The 21,236-nt window shown below is 42.5% G+C and overlaps 1 protein-coding gene across 1 annotated transcript in view; it reads right to left on the bottom strand.

The window, feature by feature from the left end:
• The window catches only part of PDK3 (pyruvate dehydrogenase kinase 3), an 86,459-nt gene that overhangs the window by 50,280 nt on the left and 14,943 nt on the right, over nt 1-21,236 (bottom strand). The window contains exon 2 of the mRNA XM_054005942.1: nt 1,805-1,946. Within this exon, the coding sequence (XP_053861917.1) occupies nt 1,805-1,946 (142 nt within the window). The remainder of the gene's footprint in view (nt 1-1,804; nt 1,947-21,236) is intronic.

The following is a 21,236-nucleotide window of genomic DNA, read 5'->3' on the forward strand; positions in this document are numbered from 1 at the left end:
TCTTCATCAATAAATTTTTTAAGTGACCTGTTAAGACGCTTGAATTTCAGCCAGGAAAAAAAAAAAAAAAAGATTTATTCTTCTGACAATGAGTTAGTAAATTTGGCCTTATACAAGTAAATATTTTTCTTTTTAAATAACATCTGATAGCCAAAACAAAACATTTGAGACAGAAACATAACAGAAACATCATTTGAGGAAATACAAAAATCAATATCTTTTAACAACTCTTTAGAGTCAACATTTATACTACATGGAAATACAACACTGAAAATATCTGTTGCGATTTCTCACCATCAAATCTTATCTGTTACAAGTCCAAACCACATGTATATCTATTTTCTCAAAAAACAGCTTTCTTTCTGATCTATTATTTCACACACATCATGTTATTAAACAGAAGGTCAAGAATTTAATCTTCCTAAAATGAACCCATTACAATAACAAATAAACGTAATACATTCCTCTAATCATGGACTTCAAATGTCATTTCCTGAACCACTACAAAAACTCCATCTGTGAGTTTAGCAATCAGTTAGACCTCTGCGTCATCTTGAAGACATTGGTGATTCATTAATATGCTGACAATAAAAGACTGTTGTTCTTCAAGATGTGTTGCTCTGACTTTGGTGCTGGCTGTGCCGCGGGCAGCTTATCCGATGTGGCCTGGGAGGAACAGTGGGAGTACGGAACTGGTACAACAGGTACATCCCATGGGTTCCAGTACTGCCACTGAACAGGCCATTGCCCCTACCTCCACACCGCTGCCACAGGAGCCACGCTGGTCTCGTGGGCTGGTGGCGATTTGCCTTTTATAGGTGAGGGGCTGAATTCCCCTTCAGGCTTGGACCATGGTGGCCCTTCTGGTGACCAGGGCAGAGCCATAGATGCCATAGTGCCTGCCCGAGGAGTGGTACTGGGGAGCCGGAGACCAGTGCAGCGACCAGGAACGATTCCACACCAGGGGTAATCGATGCCTAGAGAAATTCCGCAGAGTATGCAAAGGTATTTTTACATAAATTTTGTGGATTAATTCTTCTCAAACATGAACAGCATGAAGAGCTGTGCCTTGTGGCAGAACTTGTTCCGAGCCCTATGAATGTAACCAAGGAAGAAATTTACAGACCTTTGCTCAATTTACAAGTAAAGTAGAGATAAATGTCACTGAGTAGATGCCAGAATTTGGTATTAACACTAATACAAATCAGCTGAGAAGATAGGATGAATAGATTGTCTCAGGCCAACTGGACAAACTACAGAGTTTTGCAGTCCAAGGGACCAACTGAATTAAAGTTTTAAAAACACAAGCTATGAGAGCAAGAAAAGCTTAAATCAGTTTTCAAATATTTTGATGAGGGGATAGCTGGAGAAAGAAGAAACATTTTAAATGTGCAGGGACTTATTTCTTCTGATGAGAGAATCCATGACAGCTACAATTAAATTAGGTTGATGTTTAGTCTTCCCTTTAAAAATGAAGCAGCTACTGATTTAGAACTCTAAAATCTTTCACTGAAATCACTCATGCACAGAATTTCTGGGCTCCTACTCAAAAAACCAATTTATAGAGTCCCCATTCTACCTCTGAAAATTGTATCAGAGTATTTGTTTAGTATCAGACAGCAGAAAATGAAGCCTCATTTGTATATGTATAATAGTTCAACGGGGAAAAAATGTTATAAAAATAAATTATTCAAATTAGAGAACTGGATAATAAGATTCATTTTCACCTATAAAACTTTTAAATACATTTACAGTAGCAGAAATATACTGATTTCTTAATTTCTTTCTCATTCTCCATACTTACCAACTCTGAACTAGCCCAACTGAAGGCCTGTTTAGCAAGTTATCAGGCAGCAAATTGACTTCTCTCATGGTATTAGCTAGCCGCACAGGAAGTTCTTTCCGTAGGAACATATATGATGTTTTCTCACATGCATTATCACGTCCTGTTAGAAAAAATAAAGAATTCTATTGCAATAGACTATGGTTTAGAATTTGCAGCTCTAGAATGAAATAAATGTTGCTGTTAGAAAACAAAGACCAACTAAAATACCCTTAAGTCTGGTCCCCCTTTGATCCCTCCACTTCCCTTCTCACTCTTCAGGACACCACATTTATCTTTACCTCTCTAGCTCCTTCTCCATGTCCATCTGTCAGTACCTCTTTCAAACCCCTTTCCTTCATTTCATATCTTCAGGTTGCACCTGCCTTAAAAGATTCTGTTCCCAATTCATTCTTCCAAGCTCTACCCAATCGCTGTTTGTCTCTAGTGCTCAAAACCTCTACCCCAGCCACACTCACATGACAGAAAAAAAACTTACTACAAAAGAAAAATAATTTACAGTAATTTTCTCCAATATCGGGAGGCTTTTTTCCTATTGCTTTTGTTGTAGAAGCAATTCCATAATAATTGTATTTCTACAATGCTCTTTTCTACAATACTAGCACTTCAGTTCTAGAAAAGCTACTAATATTGTAGAATCATTTTTGATACAAGGATTACTTAGATTCACTTTTAAAATTAGTATTAAATAAACTTGCCTATGCAAGATAAAATACCTACTAACTCTTTTCAGCACTATTACTACTTCATCAAGAGTTATAATCCCACATTTGGAATTGTGGAGACTCTGTAAACAAAACTACTCAAGATAGTTAAGTCCCAGGCAGACTGCGGAGAGCTACAAAAGGGTCTTTCAAAACTGGGTGACTGGGCAACAAAATGGCAGAAGAAACTCGGTGTTGATAAATTCAAAGTAATGCACATTGGAAAACATAATCCCAGCTATACATATAAAATGATGGGGTCTAAATTAGCTGTTATCACTCAAGAAAGATCTTGGGAGTCATTGTAGATAGTTCTCTGAAAACATCCACGCAATGTGCAGCGGCAGTCAAAAATGCGAACAGAATGCTGGGAATCATTTAGAAAGGGATAGATAATAAGACAGAAAATATTATATTGTCTCTATATAAATCCATGGTACACCCACATCTTGAATACTATGTGTAGATGTGGTCACCGCATCTCAAAAAAGATATATTGGAATTGGAAAAAGTTCAGAAAAGGGCAACAAAAATGATTAGGGGTATGGAACGGCTTCGTATGAAGAGAGATTAATAAGACTTGGACTTTTCAGCTTGGAAAAGAGACGACTAAAGGGGGATATGATTGAGATCTGTAAAATCATGACTGGTGTGGAGAAAGTAAATAAGGACGTGCTATTTACTCCTCATAACACAAGAACTAGGGATCACCAAATGAAATTAATAGGCAGCAGGTTTAAAAACAAACAAAAAGGAAGTATTTCTTCACACAACGGGACTGTTCCTATAAAATCGGGACATCTGGTCACCCTAATCTCTCTTCATTTCTAAGGTGAATTTTTAAAACTGTCATATTTCAAGACATTGCTTTGGAAACTATTTATATTCTGTGCTTCCAAAGTCAAAGTTAGTTAACATTGCTATAAAAACTGCCTTTTGCATTCTAATAGCATTACTAAATAGGGAAAGCAAAATAAAATTAGGCCCTGGTCCACCAAAAAAGTTGACTCTGTAGCTACTGGTCTACAAAATCTTTGTGCCATAGCTGGAGAAACCTATGAGCAAATTATTTCTAAATGGCAGTATTCTGTGCATCCTTTCCCCCATACCTACAATGGCAGTTGTGAACAGCCAGACTGTCATACCAGTATATGGCAACTTGGCTTCTGAGAGGGCTTTTCCAAGAATATTCAGCAGCCATCCAAAGAGGAGGCATAGTCAACATAGCCTGTTAACTTCTAAAGAGGTTGGAAAGGGGAGTGAGCTAACATGTTCTTTCTAGCTGTCATTTCTGTTCATCTAGTCAATTATAAAAGAGTAAGAAGAGGACAACAGGGCTCAAGTATTTAAGGGGAGAAGAAAAAAGGCAGTGGTGGACAACCTGCGGTCCGTCGGCCCATCAGGGTAATCTGGTGACGGGCTGCAAAATGGTTTGTTTACATTGACCATCTGCAGGCACAGCCGCCCATAGCTCCCAATGGCCGCGGTTTGTCGTTCCCAGCCAAAGGGAGCTGCGGGAAGCGGCGGACATCATGTCCCTGCAGCCCGCTCCGCTTCCCACAGCTCCCATTGGCCAGGCACAACAAACCACGGCCAGTGGGAGCTGCGGGCAGCCGTGTCTGTGGACGGTCAATGTAAACAAACCGTCTCGCGGGCCACCAGCAGATTACCCTGACAGGCTGTGTCCGGTCCACAGGCCGCAGGTTGCCCAACACTGCTCTAAGGTTATGTCTACTCTACCACTTTTGTCCATAGGCGCGGACTCTGTGGGTGCTCCAGGACTGGAGTTCTCTCCTGTCAGCATGGAGAGGCTACATGAGTGATCTTACAGCAGCCCAGCTGCATCAGTACAGCTGTACCACTGTAAGCTTTCTAGTGCAAATACGGCCTAAGGAAATTGAAATTTCCTTTGAGTTTCCACTTTAATCTTAAAATGTATCATTTTACTAGATTCCCATTGTGTGAATAAACAAAAGCATTCATTGGAGACATCTGTGTCAAAATATATACACAGGTCATTGAAAGCATTGGTGATGCTTACGGACACTATCCTTCACTGCAGAGCTTAGTTGAGTGATTAGATCTTTGATTCAGTGTCTATGCCTATTTTCAGATTTCCCACCCTTCCCTAGGAGTAGAAAATTCTATGGCAATATCCAAACAGACTAGGTAGGCTCAGAGACCTGTGTTTTACTTGTCATGGGCTATAAGTATTTCACTATAGGCAAAAGAGAAATTGAAAGTGTCTTTTGTGACTATGACCAACACAACTGCCTCAAAAATGAACAAAAAATACAAGGTACTGATTAAGGATACGTTCAGGCAGCCCAAGAAAGGTTAAAAGCATTGCTATGCATATAATAACTAGGATTTGCAATTTGAAAACCCCTCAAGCACATTGCAACTGGCACAATCAAGGTCACACTTTAAGGCAGTCCCATTATAATCAGTTGAACAGCACAGCATTCAACATCTGTTCACAGATAATGTACATTGGTAAGACAGCGCCCAATCAGGTTTAAAACAAGCATTTGAAGCTTTTTTTGTGTGCTCATTTAAGGCATGTCAATCAATGGACTGTTATGTTCTATTGGCATCAGTAATTATTGTTTCAAGGCTCAATCCTGCAAATACTTAATATTATTTTACTCACATGCGTTTCTTGCAGGATGTGCCCCTTCAGTTACACATAAGTAAATATTGAAAATGTTGCATTAGTCAGCAACTGCTAGACACCGAAGGAACTAATTATGAAACTGTATAGTTGCTTTCAATAAAATACACTGATAATTAAGGCTGTGTGTCGGTCATGAAGTCACAGGTTCCATGACTTTCTGGGATTTGTGTGACTTCTGCAGTGACCGGTGCAGCTGACTCTGGGGCAGCCCCGGGGGCCAGCCACACCGGCTGCTACTTGGTCGTTGCCCCGGAGCAGCTGGTCCTGAGCGTTGCCCCAGAGCAGTAGTCTGGGAGCAGCAACGGCACTCCGAGCCACCCTCCCACCTGGAGTAGCAGTAGTCAGCGCTGCCGGTCCGCCCTCCCCAGCAGCGTCGGTGGCAGTGAACGGGGGAGCCAGAGCGCCTCCCAGTAGCAGCGGTGGCACCCCGGGCCAACCCCCCCTCCCTGGCAGCGGTGACGCCCCAGAGCACCCCTCCCCTCACCAAGCAGCAGCATCCCTGGGGTCCCAGAGCACATTGCGCCGGAGCACCCCTCCCCCCCAGCACCTAAGATTTAGCTAGGGGTATTTTTAGTCAAAGTCATGGACGGGTCACTGGGCCATGACTTTTTGGTTATTGCCTGTGACCTGTCCATGACTTTTGCAAAAAATACCCGTGATTAAATCACAGCCTTACTGATGATATACAATTGGAGTCCTATTTTGTCATGTACTTTATTAGATTTTAAAAATCTTAGCATTTTGGACCCCATGTATCCACCTGGTAATGGTTTTCTTTGTGTAGCTACTTCGAAAAATTCCTGAAGAAAATTGGAAGGAAACTCAGGTAAGGGACAGGAGTCTTATTTGTCAATGAAATGACAGATTTGGCCCTCAACCCATAGATTTCTGGTCACCGTAAGGGGACAGTACGATTTTCATGTAGTCCCAGGACTTCTGCAGAGTTTCCTTGACTCCCACCTACAGTCTCAGCAGTTGGGCTGCCATGCATCAAAAGCCATCCTCAAAAAGGAATGGGAAGGTAGGGAAAGAGAAAAGAGGAATTACTGCTCATCTGACCAGCACTAACTGTGGATGTTTTTCCAGACTGAAATCCACACACAAATGCAGGAAGCATGCTATGTCCAGGGGTTGATCTTTAGCCGTTCCTTTTCCCATCCAGAGCTGCAAAAAGGACATCCCACTTGGGCTATGTCTACACTACCGCAGTAAGTCGATCTATGCTATGCAACTCCAGCTACATGAATAACGTACTTTAGGTCAAGTTACCGTGGGGGGGTCGACGGGAAAAAATCTCCCGTCAACTTACCTTACTCTTCTCATCGGGAGTGGAGTACAGGAGTCGACTGGAAAGCGATCTGCTGTCAATTTGGCGGGTCTTCACTAGACCCGCTAAACCGACTGCCAGTGGATCGATCCCAGAGCGTCAATCCCGGCTGTATTGTAGATCTGCCCTAAGTCTGGGGCACTGGAAGAACACAGCTGAGCCATTAATCTTTCCTCACCATGGATCTGGCCCCTAATTTAGAGCATATTTTGTTACCTTCAATTCTGTGAAGCAGAGGATAGGATATGGTCCATTATTTTAAGGAATTACTTCTTAATGCAGATATAAAACACTTTTCACAATCAAGATTGCCCAAGGTGCTTCCCAGGAACCATCATTTATTAAATTTCACAACCTTTTTAACATGTTCAAATTAAAAACAACCTTTGAAAATGAAATTTCTGAACTTATTGTAGTGTTCTTCAAACTTGTTATACTGATCAATTTTTTCTTTTAAAAAGTATCATATGTTCTGTCTCCTACAAGTATGAAGTGTTTTTATGGTTTTATTTTTACCACTACAGTTTAGTCAATACACATACTTCAGGTCAGATTTTAGTACCAGTTATTCTGGTGTAAATATGGTGCTCTCTGAGCACCAACAGAGTAACTTTGAAATTACATTGGTGTGGTTGAGATTGGAATCGGACCCTAAATTTATAAAGCATTTATAAAGCAGCCTCTTCCAAGGCACTACACTATAATATAGATGTATAAAATATAACAAAGACATACTACCATGCTTTTAAGATTTTGCATGAAAGGAATAAATAGCAGACGAAAGGGATGTCCAATGAAGAAAAAGCCAGGCATCGGGAGGAAATATTTTAAACATGAGGGCCAACAGTGATCATACTTTATATTTTCCCAAAATGTGTTTTTTTTTAACATTTTTTAATTGAATTTTGTAAAAGAGTTGAAGACTTGGCAGATTTCAAGGGGGAACAAATTACAATGGTATAGAAAGGTAAACCACATGGTACCATAAACACAGCTCTTGTTATAAATTACTACTCAACAGCCTGCTGTTTTCATACTTCAAGTAATACATCACAAATACAGCTTTATGTTGTCTTGTTAAATTATATGAAATTAAAAAGCACGTATAGCTCTGAGGAGTCATGAATTCCTGCCTAGAAGATGCTAAATTACAAGATATCAAATTCTGCTGAAGTGTGATAAGTAGAAATGTGATTGAAGAAAAAACAGAACAGAATCTGAAAGTCACTATTACGGATAAAAGAAGAGCTGCATCCTAAAAATATATTCACTTAAGTAGTTCCCACAATGAAAGTGGAACTACTGACAGAGTGGTTGGGAATTTTTCAAACCGGTTTTCGCATTGGACAATACCAATTCATCAACATAAACCTTTTGTTGAAACAGTTTCTGAGATGCAGGAGGGAAATTCTGGTGAGAGAGAGAGTCTCTAGAATAGCCAAAAGAAGAACAGGAGTACTTGTGGCACCTTAGAGACTAACAAATTTATTAGAGCATAAGCTTTCGTGGACTACAGCCCACTTCTTCGGATGCAAGTCCCAGCTCTGCAATTCTACCTTATCCCAGATGAACACCTGAACTACCAGGTTATTGGCTATCTAGGATAGGGGTCATTCATTGGGCAAAAGAGAGAATAACTCTATAGCGTGGTGGTTAGGGCTCATTCCTGGGATGTGGGAGCACGGACTTGAACCTGGGCTTCCCACATCCTCGGCGAGTATCCTGACCACAAAGCTATTGGATGGGTAAATCTCTCTCTCTCTCCCTCACCCAAACCTCCCGATGCAGAATGGAAAAGATTTTTGAAATCTCAAAGTTTTGCAGGACAGAAGAACCGTTTCCCATCCAGCTCTAACTCAGATGAGTAAAGAGTTTAACTGTTTACAGAAATGGGACCTAAAAGGAAGAAAGCCTCAGGTTTAGGAGCTCAAAAGCTATGGGATCCACACAGCCTTGTGCTTGTGCACAGACAAGTGCTATATCTGATACTAAAGGAGGGAAAGAGTACACAAATATTCAAGTAGGGAGTTATGACAGCTGGTACATGGCTTGTTAGTGCTTTTTACCAAAATAAATTAAAAAGGTAATACCGTGATCTGTACCAAATTCTTACTTTGGTATTAAATCCATACCTAGCCACCATTGCCTCAACTGTAGGTTATTAATCCTAGCCTCACATTTCTTGTTTGGTATTTTAACCCTGGCCTTTTCATTTTTTAGATTTTTTTATTTTTAACTCTTTTTTGTTTGTTTGTTTGTTTGTTTTAAGATTTATAAATTTAAACTCTTCCCTTTTATTTTTAATTCTTGTCTGTATTTTTAAAATTATTTTTAGCTTTCACCTTTTCATCTATGTTTATTTTGTAGAAGCTTAACTAGTTTGTATTCAAGTGAATACAAGTGAGTTACCCAAACTCTTAACCAGATTTTATTTTCTCTAAGTGATGGATGTACCTTCTTTGAAATATTATTAAACATGTTCCTTAATGAGCAAGAATTTTTGTACAGAATTTATAAGCTGAGTTACATTATATTTACATATATATATATTTCTAACTTAACAACCACAAATAAAATGAAACCTGACTTTTTTCAACAGAACAACAGATTCCAATGTATTGAATAATGTATTTGTATTAATTAATCTCCTCTTCAGTGGAATTCAGTCTGCTGAAGAAGCATACACCTCTCTCATAATGACTGATTCTGGTTCCTCATGATGATAACGCTTTCATCTCAGTGGTGGGTTTTTTTGGTGACAAATAGTTAAGTACTGAGAAACCCCCCCCCCCCCCCCCAAGTTTTAGTCACATGTCTATTGATTAAGCACAATGGAATTGTAACATCTAAAGTTGTTGGTTCAAGACTTTTCTTTTAAAGTTACTCACTCTTTAAAAACACTGAACCCCCATGGCTACTTTAACTTACACTGGGCACATTTTGGCCCCAAATCTGAAGGTCAGGTAAGTGATACAAAACCACATTTTCTCCCCATCCAGAGTCTGTGTCTCCCTTCACCAGCTATAGCTCAGTATGGAAGTCCTAAGTCTTCTGACCCAGTCAGAGGCCAGGACATTATTCAGTTAGACATTTCAACTATTTTTTTTAAATTATTTTTAGCTTTAACCTTTTTAATCTATGTCTATTTTATAAGGCCATAACTAGTTGGTATGCAAGTGAATACAAGTGAGTTATCCTCAAAACTCTTAATAAAAGGCCAGATTTTATGTATACCAGACAAAAATTTTAAGACCCCACTAAAAAAAATTAATATTTTTGAGAGGGAGAACATTCTTTCGGCAGCTTTTTAGTCCAGAAGTGTCAGTTTCATAAAGATTTTTAAATGCCATTTCAGATGTAGTCAACCAAACATATTCAAGAATCTGCTGTAGAAAAAAAGGTTTCAAAATTGTACATCAGAAATGCAACATATTAAATGTGTTTTTACAGATCCCTGCATATTTAATTAAGAGTCTGAATAAAACACTGTACAGACATCCCTACTGAGGAATTAGTAAACGGTTTGCATGACTGTTGCCGCTCCTGTAGAGAATGTAGAGTGGTGAGATAACAGCGTTGTGAATTCAGCACTTCCGTTCTTAAAATGTCCCCTCACTCCAGGTACTTATAGTGTCCCAATCAAAATTTCTACTGAGCAACTTGATAAACACATTTGCTGTACAGAGGGGATTTGAAAGAGGGATTGGGGGCGGGGGGGATTTAGATTTTATACATGCACAAGATAAGCAGGGCAGCTTGTTTTGGCTATGTTCTGGATTCTCTTCATCACACTTGGCAACAAAAAGCACAATGCATTTCCTTTAGAAAACTATTGGAAAGAAACCATCAGAAGAAAATCTGCTAAAAAGAAAGCAACTTCCTAAAGAACAGTGACTCTTAAAACCATGCAGCCAAGAAGGAAAGCTAGAACTACTGCAACCAGTTTAATGAGCCTCAGGCACTGAAAGATACTATAACAAAGAGTCTGGATTTTTATATAAGATTATACACTTTATTAGGTGTGTAGGCACAACTGATAGCAAAACAAAGATTAATACTAGCTAGCTACAAAATGTAATAGCTATAAACATTCTGTGCCAAATTCTGTTCTGGTGTAAAAAGGTACAACTCCACTGGCATCTGTGTGAAATGGGTCTATGTCGTAGAACTGACTTTAGCCTGCTCACTTCTAGCTAAAATGACATTTACAATAGTAATTAAAAATTATTTAAAAAACACTTTCAGAAGAAAGTTAGAAAACACAACCAGAACTAGAAACCTGAGAACTTGGGTGTATACCAGTTTCACTAGAACCTGGATAATTTACTTCCAAATGGCCGATCTACTTAGCCCTTCACTAGCTAATGATTCAGTTTTCTCAAGTGGTCAAGATACTACCTATATACAATGTTTACAGAAACATTTTACCCTCCAAGAGTATTATTTCCTGAGCAAATCTATGGCATCATAACAAAATTCAAGTGTTTGTTGGAGCTGCAGGTAAATGGAATGTGCTGATGTCCGAATTATATACATTCATCTCTGATTACTCTCAAGTGCTCTTCATGAAGCAACAAAGTTTTGTTTAATTCTATTTGAAAGAAAGAACAATAAGACCAAATAGTACTTTATCCAGAAAAATTCTTGATGGGCAAAGTGGACCAGCCTTTTTAGTTCAGAGCTTGGAACAGGCTTCCATGTTTGTTGAGAACAGGGACAGATTAAAGCAATATGAAATCCTAATCATGTTCCACATGATCCCACCCCAGCAGCAAGGCCCTGAACCTCTTCAAGGTGACACTGGCAGGGGCCAGCAAAACCAGAGCAGTTTGCTGAGCTGGTTGGGAGACCAGCAACATTCCTCTTTGGGCAGACTGGGACTCCCTTGGAGATTGGACAACACTGTCCCCACTCAAATGAACAAAGAATCAGAGGGCTGGAAGGGACCTTGAGAGGTCATCTAGTCCAGTCCCCTGCATTCATGGCAGGACTAAGTATTATCTAGACCAGTGGTTCCCAAACTTGTTCCGCCGCTTGTGCAGGGAAAGCCCCTGGCGGCCCGGGCCGGGTTGTGTACCTGCCACATCCGCAGGTTCGGCCGATCGTGGCTCCCGGGGCCGCGGGTCGCTGCTCCGGGCCAATGGGAGCTGCTGGAAGCAGTGGCTCAGCCCGTGCCGCTTCCAGCAGCTTCCATTGTCCCAGAGGGGCAAACCGCAGCCACTGGGAGCCGCGATCGGCCGAACTTGTGGACGTGGCAGGTACACAAACCGGCCCAGCCCGCCAGGGGCTTTCCCTGCACAAGCGGCGGAACAAGTTTGGGAACAACTTGTCATAGAAATTCCTGTCCGTTCCAGCTGAGGAATAAGGAGAGACGGACACAGCTAATCAAGCAAGGAGCCCCGGGAGGGGCGATCCATTTATTTCAATTGCAATTGGGTTCAAGCTCATAAATCAGCAGGAAGAAAGAAAAAACACTTACACTAAAGCTTTATATGCAGTTGCTTATGATAATTTATCGCTCTATGATTGGCCAAAATTTGCTATCATTACCATACATAATTAGCAAGCTACGTGTATCTGCCCCTCTTATGACCCCTTCTTGTTCATTTACTTGCCCCCTCCTCCTTGCTTATTTTGCAAACCAAGCAGTTAGTTATCTACAGGACGCAGGCACAAAAAGTTCCATGTCTCCAGGTTTGGAGTTTGGTTACATTTCCTCTCGAAGGAACTTCCTGAGTTAAGACAACCCATAGCTGATGTTTTCCCTTCTTCTTTCTCCCATGTGTACGTGACAAATTTGCCCCCTGGCAGTTAAGTAGAATAATTTTATATCACACTGATCTAGACCATTCCTGACAGATGTTTGTCTAACCTGCTCTTAAATATCTCCAATGATGGAAATTCCACAACCTCCCTAGGCAATGTCTTCCAGTGCTTAATCACCCTGACAGTTAGGAATTTTTTCCTAATGTCCAACCTAAATCTCCCTTGCTGCAATTTAAGCCCACTGCTTCTTGTCCTATCCTCAGAGGTTAAGAAAAACAATTATTCTCCCTCCTCCTTCTAACAGTCTTTTACATACTTGAAAACTGTTATGCTCCCCCTCAGTCTTCTCTTTTCCAGACTAAACAAACCCAAATTTTTTCAATCTTCCCTCATAGGTCATGTTTTCTAGACCTTTAATCATTTTTGTTGCTCTTCTCTGGACTCCCTCCAATTTGTCCACATCCTTCCTGAAATGTGGCGCCCAGAACTGGACACAATATTTCAGTTGAGACTTAATTAGCGCAGAATAGAGAGGAAGCATTACTTCTCATATCTTGCTTACAACACTCCTGCTAATACATCCCAGAATAATGTTTGTTTTGCAACAGCATTACGCTGTTGACTCATATTTAGCTTGTGAACCTCTAATACCCCCAGATCCCATTCTGCAGTACTCCTTCCTAGGCAGTCATTTCCCATTTTGTGTATGTGCAACTGATTGTTCCGTCCTAAATGGAGTACTTTGCATTTGCCCTTATTGAATTTCATCCTATTTACTGCAGACCATTTCTCCAGTTTGTCCAGATCATTTTGAGATTTAAGCCTATCCTCCAAAGCACTTGCAAACCCTCCCAGCCTGGTATCGTCCGCAAACTTTATAAGACTACTCTCTCTACCAGTGGTTCTCAAAGCCGGTCAGCCGCTTGTTCAGGGAAGGCCCCTGGCGGGCCAGACTGGCTTGTTTACCTGCCACGTCCGCAGGTTCAGCCGATCGCGGTTCGCCACTCCAGGCCAATGGGGACTGCAGGAAGCGGCACGGGCCAAGGGATGTGCTGGCCGCGGCTTCTCGCAGCCCCCACTGGCTTGGAGCAGCGAACCACAGCCAGTGGGAGCTGTGATCAGCCGAACCTGCAGACGCGGTAGGTAAACAAACCGGCCCAGCCCGCCAGGGGCTTTCCCTGAACAAGCAGGGGACCGGCTTTGAGAACCACTGCTCTATACCATTATCTACATCATTAATGAAGATATTGAACAGAACCGGACCCAGAACTGATCCCCGTGACACCCTACTCGTTACGTCCTTCCAGCATAACTGTGAACCACTAGTAACTACTCTCTAGGAACAGTTTTCCAACCAGTTTTGCACCCATATTATATTAGCTCCATCTAGGTTGCATTTCCTTAGTTTGTTTATGAGAAGGTCATGCGAGAGAGTATCAAAAGCTTTACTAAAGTCAAGATCTACCATGTCTACCACTTCCCCCCTATCCACAAGTCTTGTTATCCTGTCAAAGAAAGCTATCAGGTTGGTTTGACACGATTAGTTCTTTACAAATCCATGCTGACTGTTACTTATCAACTTATTATCTTCTAGATACTTGCCAACTAATTGCTTAATTATTTGCTCCGTTATTTTTCTGGGTAAAGAAGATAAGCTGACTGGTCTGTAATTCCCTGGGTTGTCCTTATTTCCCTTTTTATAGATTGGCACTATATTTGCCCTTTTCCAGTCTTCTGGAATCTCTCCCGTCTTCCATGACTTTTCAAAGAATCACTAATGGCTCAGATATCTCCTCAGTCAGCTCCTTGAGTATTCTAGGATGCATTTCATCAGGCCCTGGTGACTTGAAGACATCTAATTTATCTAAGTAATTTTTAACGTGTTCTTTCCCTATTTTAGCCTCTTCTGAACCTACCTCATTTTCACTGGTATTCAATATGTGAGACGTCCAACCACCACCACCACCTCCGCCTAGAACCTGGCGTTCAGTGGTGGGGAGGATCCTTGCTGACAACCCTTCGTGCAAATCTATGATCCCACGAAAGCATACACTTTAAAAAAAAAAAAAAAATGGAAGCTCAGATTTTGAGCTATCAAGTAACTCCAGGAACTCAATCTCCAGGCACACGCTTACGGGTCTTATGCCTTTATCCAGCACTAGTTGAGAATAAAGATGTCAAGGGGAAGGGGTAAAAAAGCCACACTTGCAACCCTTAGAACAGTCTGCACACCTGCAAACATTTAAAACACCACATCTTCATGTGTTTTTAAAACATGCTTAACTATTTCAGAGCAAAATTTCTTCAAATCAAAGAATATGTTCTTCGTTCAGGAATATATACCCATGCAAAGTTTGAAACAAAGCTTAGTTGTTAAAGTACGAAAGATAATTAATAAAAACAGCTGGAAAATAATTTTTATTCCTATTCAGATAATTCAGTGGCCAAATGGATATTTTAAACTTCTTGGCGCACATACACACAAAATCTCTTATGGTTTGAGGGAATATATGAAGTTTCAGCTCAAAAGGTAATCTAAGGAAGTTATAACCAACTTAAAAGTGCATTTAGCAATGGAAACGTCTCACCACAATTAGAGACAATAGTGGTATCCAGAATTAATATAATTGTGGTATGCAGAATTCTTCCCTGGCTGTCTAAAGAGTGAAACATTTGGGAAAACAAGTAGTTGGGAACTGAAATGTTATGATGGGAGCTTGTCCATTTCTCATACAACGGCTCACAAAATGAAAACGTTTGATAAACCACTAAACAAGCCCTTCACATCAGAGCATCAAGATAACCACATCTATACAACGCAAAAACAATAATGCAAGAGGTTTTTTTTAGGTTTCTAGTGTTTGCACTTCGACATTTTTTGCTACTAGACAAATTTGTCATGATAAAATACATATGTCAATTTTGCAGATGTTTTGGGAGTCAATCGTGCACAGGTCAACCTCACCAAAAACAGGACTGGGGAAGTCATACTTATATTACCCACATTTTTCCTTCTTTATTGTAAAGGTGTTCAAGTCAAGGTGCACTTTTTCCAATAGAACAACATTCTACAGCAAGGAGTCTTAATCACCATGATGGACAGAAGAAAAGTACTACATAACATTCCTAACTGGGAGAAGGAAGAAAGCGGAATTACTAGGCAGCTACATTCCCTCTAAGGCAGGGGTCTCAAACACGTGGCCCATGGGGCTCTTGCGTGTGGCCCACCAAGCTCCCCGCCCCACCCCACCCCTCTGCCTACCCGCAGGATTGCCCCCTGTGGCGTTGCAAGCTCCGCCCCGCTCTCTGAAGCAGCTGGCAGCACGTCCCTTCGGGCCGGGGGGGGAGGAAGGGGGAAGAAGGCAGGGGGCTCCTGCATTGCCTCCTTCCAGGCACTGCCCCCCGCAGCTCCCATTGGCCAGGAACAGGGAACCGCGGCCAACGGGAGCTTTGTGGGAGGTACCTAGAGGAGCGGCAAGAGCAGCACACGCACGGAACCCTGAGCGCCCCCCCCTCCCCCAAGGGGCTGCAGGGACACGGTTCCAGCTGCTTCCTGGAACAGAGCAGTGCAGGGCCGGGGGCCAGGGCAGGTAGCCAGGGAGCTGCCCTGGCCCCGGTGCGCACCGCTGCCACCCCAGAGCCGCACTAAGTAAGCGGTGCCGGGCTGGAGCTCACACCCTGTACCCCTCCTGCACCCCAACTCCCTGCCCTGAGCCCCCTGCCACATCCCACACCCCTCCTGCACCTCAACTCCCTGCCACATCCCGCATCCCAACCCCCTGCCCTGAGCCCCCTGCCAGATAGAGCCATAACTAGATATTTTTGTGCCCGAGGCTAGGGAGAGGGGTGGCACGTCCAGCGGCAATTCGGCGATGGGTCCCTCAGTCTCTCTCGGAGGGAAGGACCTGGCGCCGAATTGCCACCGAAGAATGAATGAAGCAGAGGCGGTAGAGCTGCCGCTGAAGCGCCACCGCTGGAGAGACTTTCTGCACCCCTCAGCTTTGCATGCCCGAGGCAAGCACCTCACTCGCCTCGCCTTTGTTACTGCACTGCTGCCACATCCCACACCCCTTCTGCACCCCAATCCCTGCCCTGAGCCCCCTGCCGCATCCTACACCCCTCCTGTACTCCCTGCCCTGAGCCACCTGCCGCACCCCTCACCCTCTTGCACCCCACCCACCAACGCCCTGCCCTAAGCCCCCTGCCGCACCCTGCACACCACCTGCACCTCAACTCCCGGCCCTGAACCCCCAACGCACCCTGCACCCTTTCTGCAACCCCTGGGGGTAGTGTTGGAGTGGGGACTTCGGGGAAGGGGTTGGAATAGGTCAGGGAAGGGGTGGGAAGAGGTGGGGCAGGGGCGGGGCCTAATGGAAGGGGTGGAGTGGGGGCAGGGCCAGAAGCAGCGACAGGGGGTGTCAGTGATGGGGCCCTTGGTTCAATGCACTAGTCCTCATGTGGCCCTCGTGGTCCTTTGAGTTTGAGACCCCTGCTCTAAGGTGTGTGCCTGGGCAGCCACACACAAGGGAATGAAGGGTCTAGGAGGCACCTAATTAGTGGAGCCATGCAGGCGTGGCTATGGCTCCACTAATTAGATGCCTCCTAGACCCTGGAGAGGACGTGGAAGGTGAAGGGGGGGAAATAGGGGGTGGGTGTGGGGGAAATATAACATGGGTGGGGTCAGGTGGGGGTGGGGACTAAGTTTGGGGCATCCCAGCCCCACCTGGGCTGCATGCAGTAGCTGGGGAGAGACGCCCACTGTGACAGCAGGCAAAGGAGAGTCCGATTTTATCTGTTTCAGCCCCAGCTGGGCTGTGGAGGCTGGGAGAGACTGAGTCCCACTCTCAGATCTCCCAGCTCCAGCTGCGCTGTGGGTGCTGGGAGAGGAGAGACTTCTGCATGGAGAATAATCCAGTAACTCTGGTTTGTTTGTTTTTAAAGGAATCCAAATAATTTCCTCTTCTCCCCAAAACAGTCAATAAAAATCACATTTAATAACTTTTTTATAATCACAAAAGTGACAATGTATTATTTATGCCTAGCTTTTGCATTGTATGGCATTTCAGAATTGCTTAACTGGTATGTAGATCAATCTAGTTCCTAAAATGACTATTACCTCCACCAGCTGCTTAAAATGTTTGGATTTAGCTTTGTCTGGGAATATGTATTACAGATTTGATTTGCAGTATCACTCTTATTTTCTAACCTGTCATGACCCAGCCCCAGCTCAGGGGCTGCAGTGGCCAGGAGAAGTGCCTCTCCCCAAACAATTTCTAAAACTTAATGGATAGCACTTGGATTCCAGACAAGTGATTTCCATTAACTTTTAGAATTCGTTTGGGGAGAGGTATTAGCAAAGATCTGGCCTTAATGATTTCCATCTAGTATAGCTCTGGCTCTTCGGAGTACTCCCACTGATTCACAAGTAGCAAGCACTAGGTTTGGTATTAGGTGCTTTGTAGGACGAAGACCTTATTTGCAAGCTCTTTGAAGCAGGGATCTGTCTGCAAACACCAAAGCCATGTGTAAAGGGGCTTGTAAAAACTTAATGAGCCCACTCTGTGTTTTTAAGTTGGTGACACACAGTGTGAAACCAGGAAAACTTTGCCTGTTTCTACAGGGCTCTGTTGCATTTGCACAGCGTGGGTCCTAAACACTCATTTAAAATACCCATAACCAACCACTTGTTTTATTTCCTTTCATATTTTCAGTATTATTTGTTTATTTATAGTTTTGTTTGCTCTCTGTGTTGCTTTATTATTTATTTTTACTGTTGTGTGTGTGAAATATTAAATTAAGAGTTGACATCCCATAGAAATTGTATAAGCCTGAGTGAATGCCTTTTACTCTCCTTTCCAGTATCAGAAAATATTGTATTAGTATTTTCAAAGAGAGCATGATTATTTCTAGTTGACGCATAGATTTGTTTAGCATCTTAAAGCTGAGCTATGTGTGCAAATAATATGCATGCAAGAGCGATAGTTTTGTGGACTGCAAAAGTCTGTCACATGCTAGTGTTTTGGCAGATGCTTTATTTTTTTGAGAGCAGCTTTCCCTGAAGATTTAGTGGTCTATGCTAGTAGGTTATTAAATTGGGCCTGTGGTGCATATTTTTTATGCTTTCACTTAATGGCCATGCCTTTTTTATTTATATAGCTGTTTTCAGTATGCCACATTTTGGTGTGTTTACTAGCTTGAGTAGTTAGAAAGGATGATAAAATACATGTACTCCAAGAGCAGTGTTAATTTTCTTTTTATCTGATTTCATATTAAATAAACATCTTAAGTAGTGCACCTTGTTAATTATTCCTTGTTTTAATATTCTCTCTTCTTCTTCCATACCTAAGAACTTTTTAAAAATATATATTAACTCTAGGTTTTTTGTTTGTACTGGTAGCGCACATCCACACATTACCTCAATATTGGTGTTGCACATAACAGAATTCATTCCGCACATGGATGGAAAAATTAGAGGGAAAATTGCTAGACAGCCTTTAATATATAGTCTATAGACAGCTGTTGACATGTAGTATAAAGGTGGTCTTAACACACTATGCTATTAGAGGGGAACACAATTGGATTTGTTCTCTCTGATACATAATTTGAAAATTTTTCCTAACAGGTATTAGCTTGAGGATGACTTACTATCCTGGGTGAAAAATACCTATTCCACCCACTCAACACAGTGGTCCCCAAAAGCCATGTATTTAACTTACACTGCCACATCTCTTCCCTTACACACACAGGCGCCGACTTCTGCTCCCGCCAGTGGGTGCTCGACCCACCTCTGCCCCCAGCCCCTCTCCCACTCTACCCCTTCCCTCTTCCCACCCCTGCTCCGCCCTGCCTCTTCCCACCCCTGCTCCGCCTCCACTCTGCCCTGATTCCATCCCCTTTCCCAAGTCCCTGCCCTACCTCCTCCCCGCCTTCTCCCTTGAGCACGCTGTGTCCCCGCTCCTCCCCCTCCCTCCTGGAGCGCCACCAAACAGCTGTTTAGGTGTGGGCAGAAGTGCTGGGAAGGAGGGGGAGGAGCAGGAACGCGGCACACTCAAGAAAGGAGGCGAGGAAGAGGTGAGGGGAGCTTGGCTGCCGGTGGGTGCAGAGCACCCGCTAATTTTCCCCCATGGGTGCTCCAAGCCCGGAGTACCCATACAGTTGACGCCTATGCTTACACACTCCTCCCTTCAACCTCACTCCTCTTCCCAGCCTGCTTTGAGGCAGGGAGAAGAGGAAGGAGGCGTGTGAAGATTGCTACCACAAGCTCCAAAACATTAAAAGGGCTCTCTACCACATAGCTATTCTACTGCACCTGGTTCTGATCCTCACTGCCCTACTCCTCCAGTAAAAAGAAGTGGTTCTGGCTGCTCTCAGCACCAGTTCCATTTGCATTGATTGCCAGCTCTCCCCTTACCCTGAGAAATGCAGCAGCTCCTCATCCCAAATTAACTCAGTTGGCTTGGCAGGTTTTTGAGCCCTGCTCATATATTACTACTTCCGCTAGAGACTATAGGCATTCAAAATACATCACTTTAATTAGATCACAATGAAATTAGTTTAAAATTAGTTAGTATCGCCATTGCAGACAACATGACAAAGGGAAAAATGCCAGGTTTCAAGAGTGTCTTGGTTCACAAAAAAAATTGGAGATTGTATTGTATCCGATAAAAGGATGTATGAATCTCCCCAAATGACTACCGCTACTTCATAAATGGATGAAGAAGGTGGGAGAGTAAAGAGAAAAGTCAGGCCCCATAATAGGATTAGAATATCCAATCTTCAGGACAAAGAGGCTTGCCTTTTTATTTATTTTCCAGTGCCATATATGCCAAGGATGATAAAAAATGCAACAGGCAATGACTCATTCATGCTAGCTGTTTGTGTAGGCAAATATTTATTTCTTCTGAACTTATATATTATCCAGCCACCAAGCAAAAAGCTACCTTTTAAACCAAGTTCAGTGAAAGAGTTACAGTTTGATTATAGACAAGATATCAGTGTGAATTAAGAACACGCTTCCTATCTAGGCGTTGGGAATTAATATATTATCATTGTTAATTATTTGTATTGCCATAGTGCCTAGGATCCCCAGTCACAGACCTGGATCCCAATGAGCTAGGCACTGTACAAATGTAGAGCAAAGGGCTGGTCTCTGCCCAAGAGAGATTACAATTTAAGTATAAGATGAGACAATAGATGGATACAGACAGATTGACAGAGGAGTACAAGGAAACAATGAAGTAATACCAGTCAGCATGATAGACAGAGGTCTCAGCATATCAGCAGCCTAACTGTTGTCAAGTTTTTGTAGGCATCACAGAAAAGGAGAGTTAAGGAGGGATTTGAAGAAAGAGAATACATTAGATTTGCAGATGTTTAGGGGGAGCTTCTCTCAAGCATGAAGTACTGCATGGGGAAAAAGCACAAAAGTACTTGTTTGAAAATTTAAGCAGTGGGAGATGGAGGCTGGCATCCTGGGCTATGACGCAGGAGTTGACCTTTCAATGGCACATGAGAGAAAAGTAAGGTAGTAATAAGTTGTGAATGGCCTTAAAAGTGAAGTCAAGTAGCTTATGTTACATGAGATAAAGGGGGAAGATAGTGGATGGATGCAGAGACAGGGATGACATGGTGAAAGCGACTCTGACGTTGCACCCCATAATGCTTTATATAAATATGCTTATGAATGTAAATATGACATAACTGGAATAAGTTTTATGCTAGATATGCCAAGTAACATATCTGTGCAAAGGTTATGTTCTTCTGCACATATTCATCCTATTTGTATGAATCTATCATTCTTCTATCAGAAACTAGGAATATCAAATATAACTCTGAGGTCCTATTATAATTCTGCAAAGTGTGGGCCATTAATGGTGGTTTGGAATCTTGATGGCTCCCATTAACCAGGACAATTGACTG

The sequence above is a fragment of the Malaclemys terrapin genome, chromosome 1 (genome assembly GCF_027887155.1).
Source record: "Malaclemys terrapin pileata isolate rMalTer1 chromosome 1, rMalTer1.hap1, whole genome shotgun sequence".
NCBI classification, from domain to species: Eukaryota; Metazoa; Chordata; order Testudines; family Emydidae; genus Malaclemys; species Malaclemys terrapin.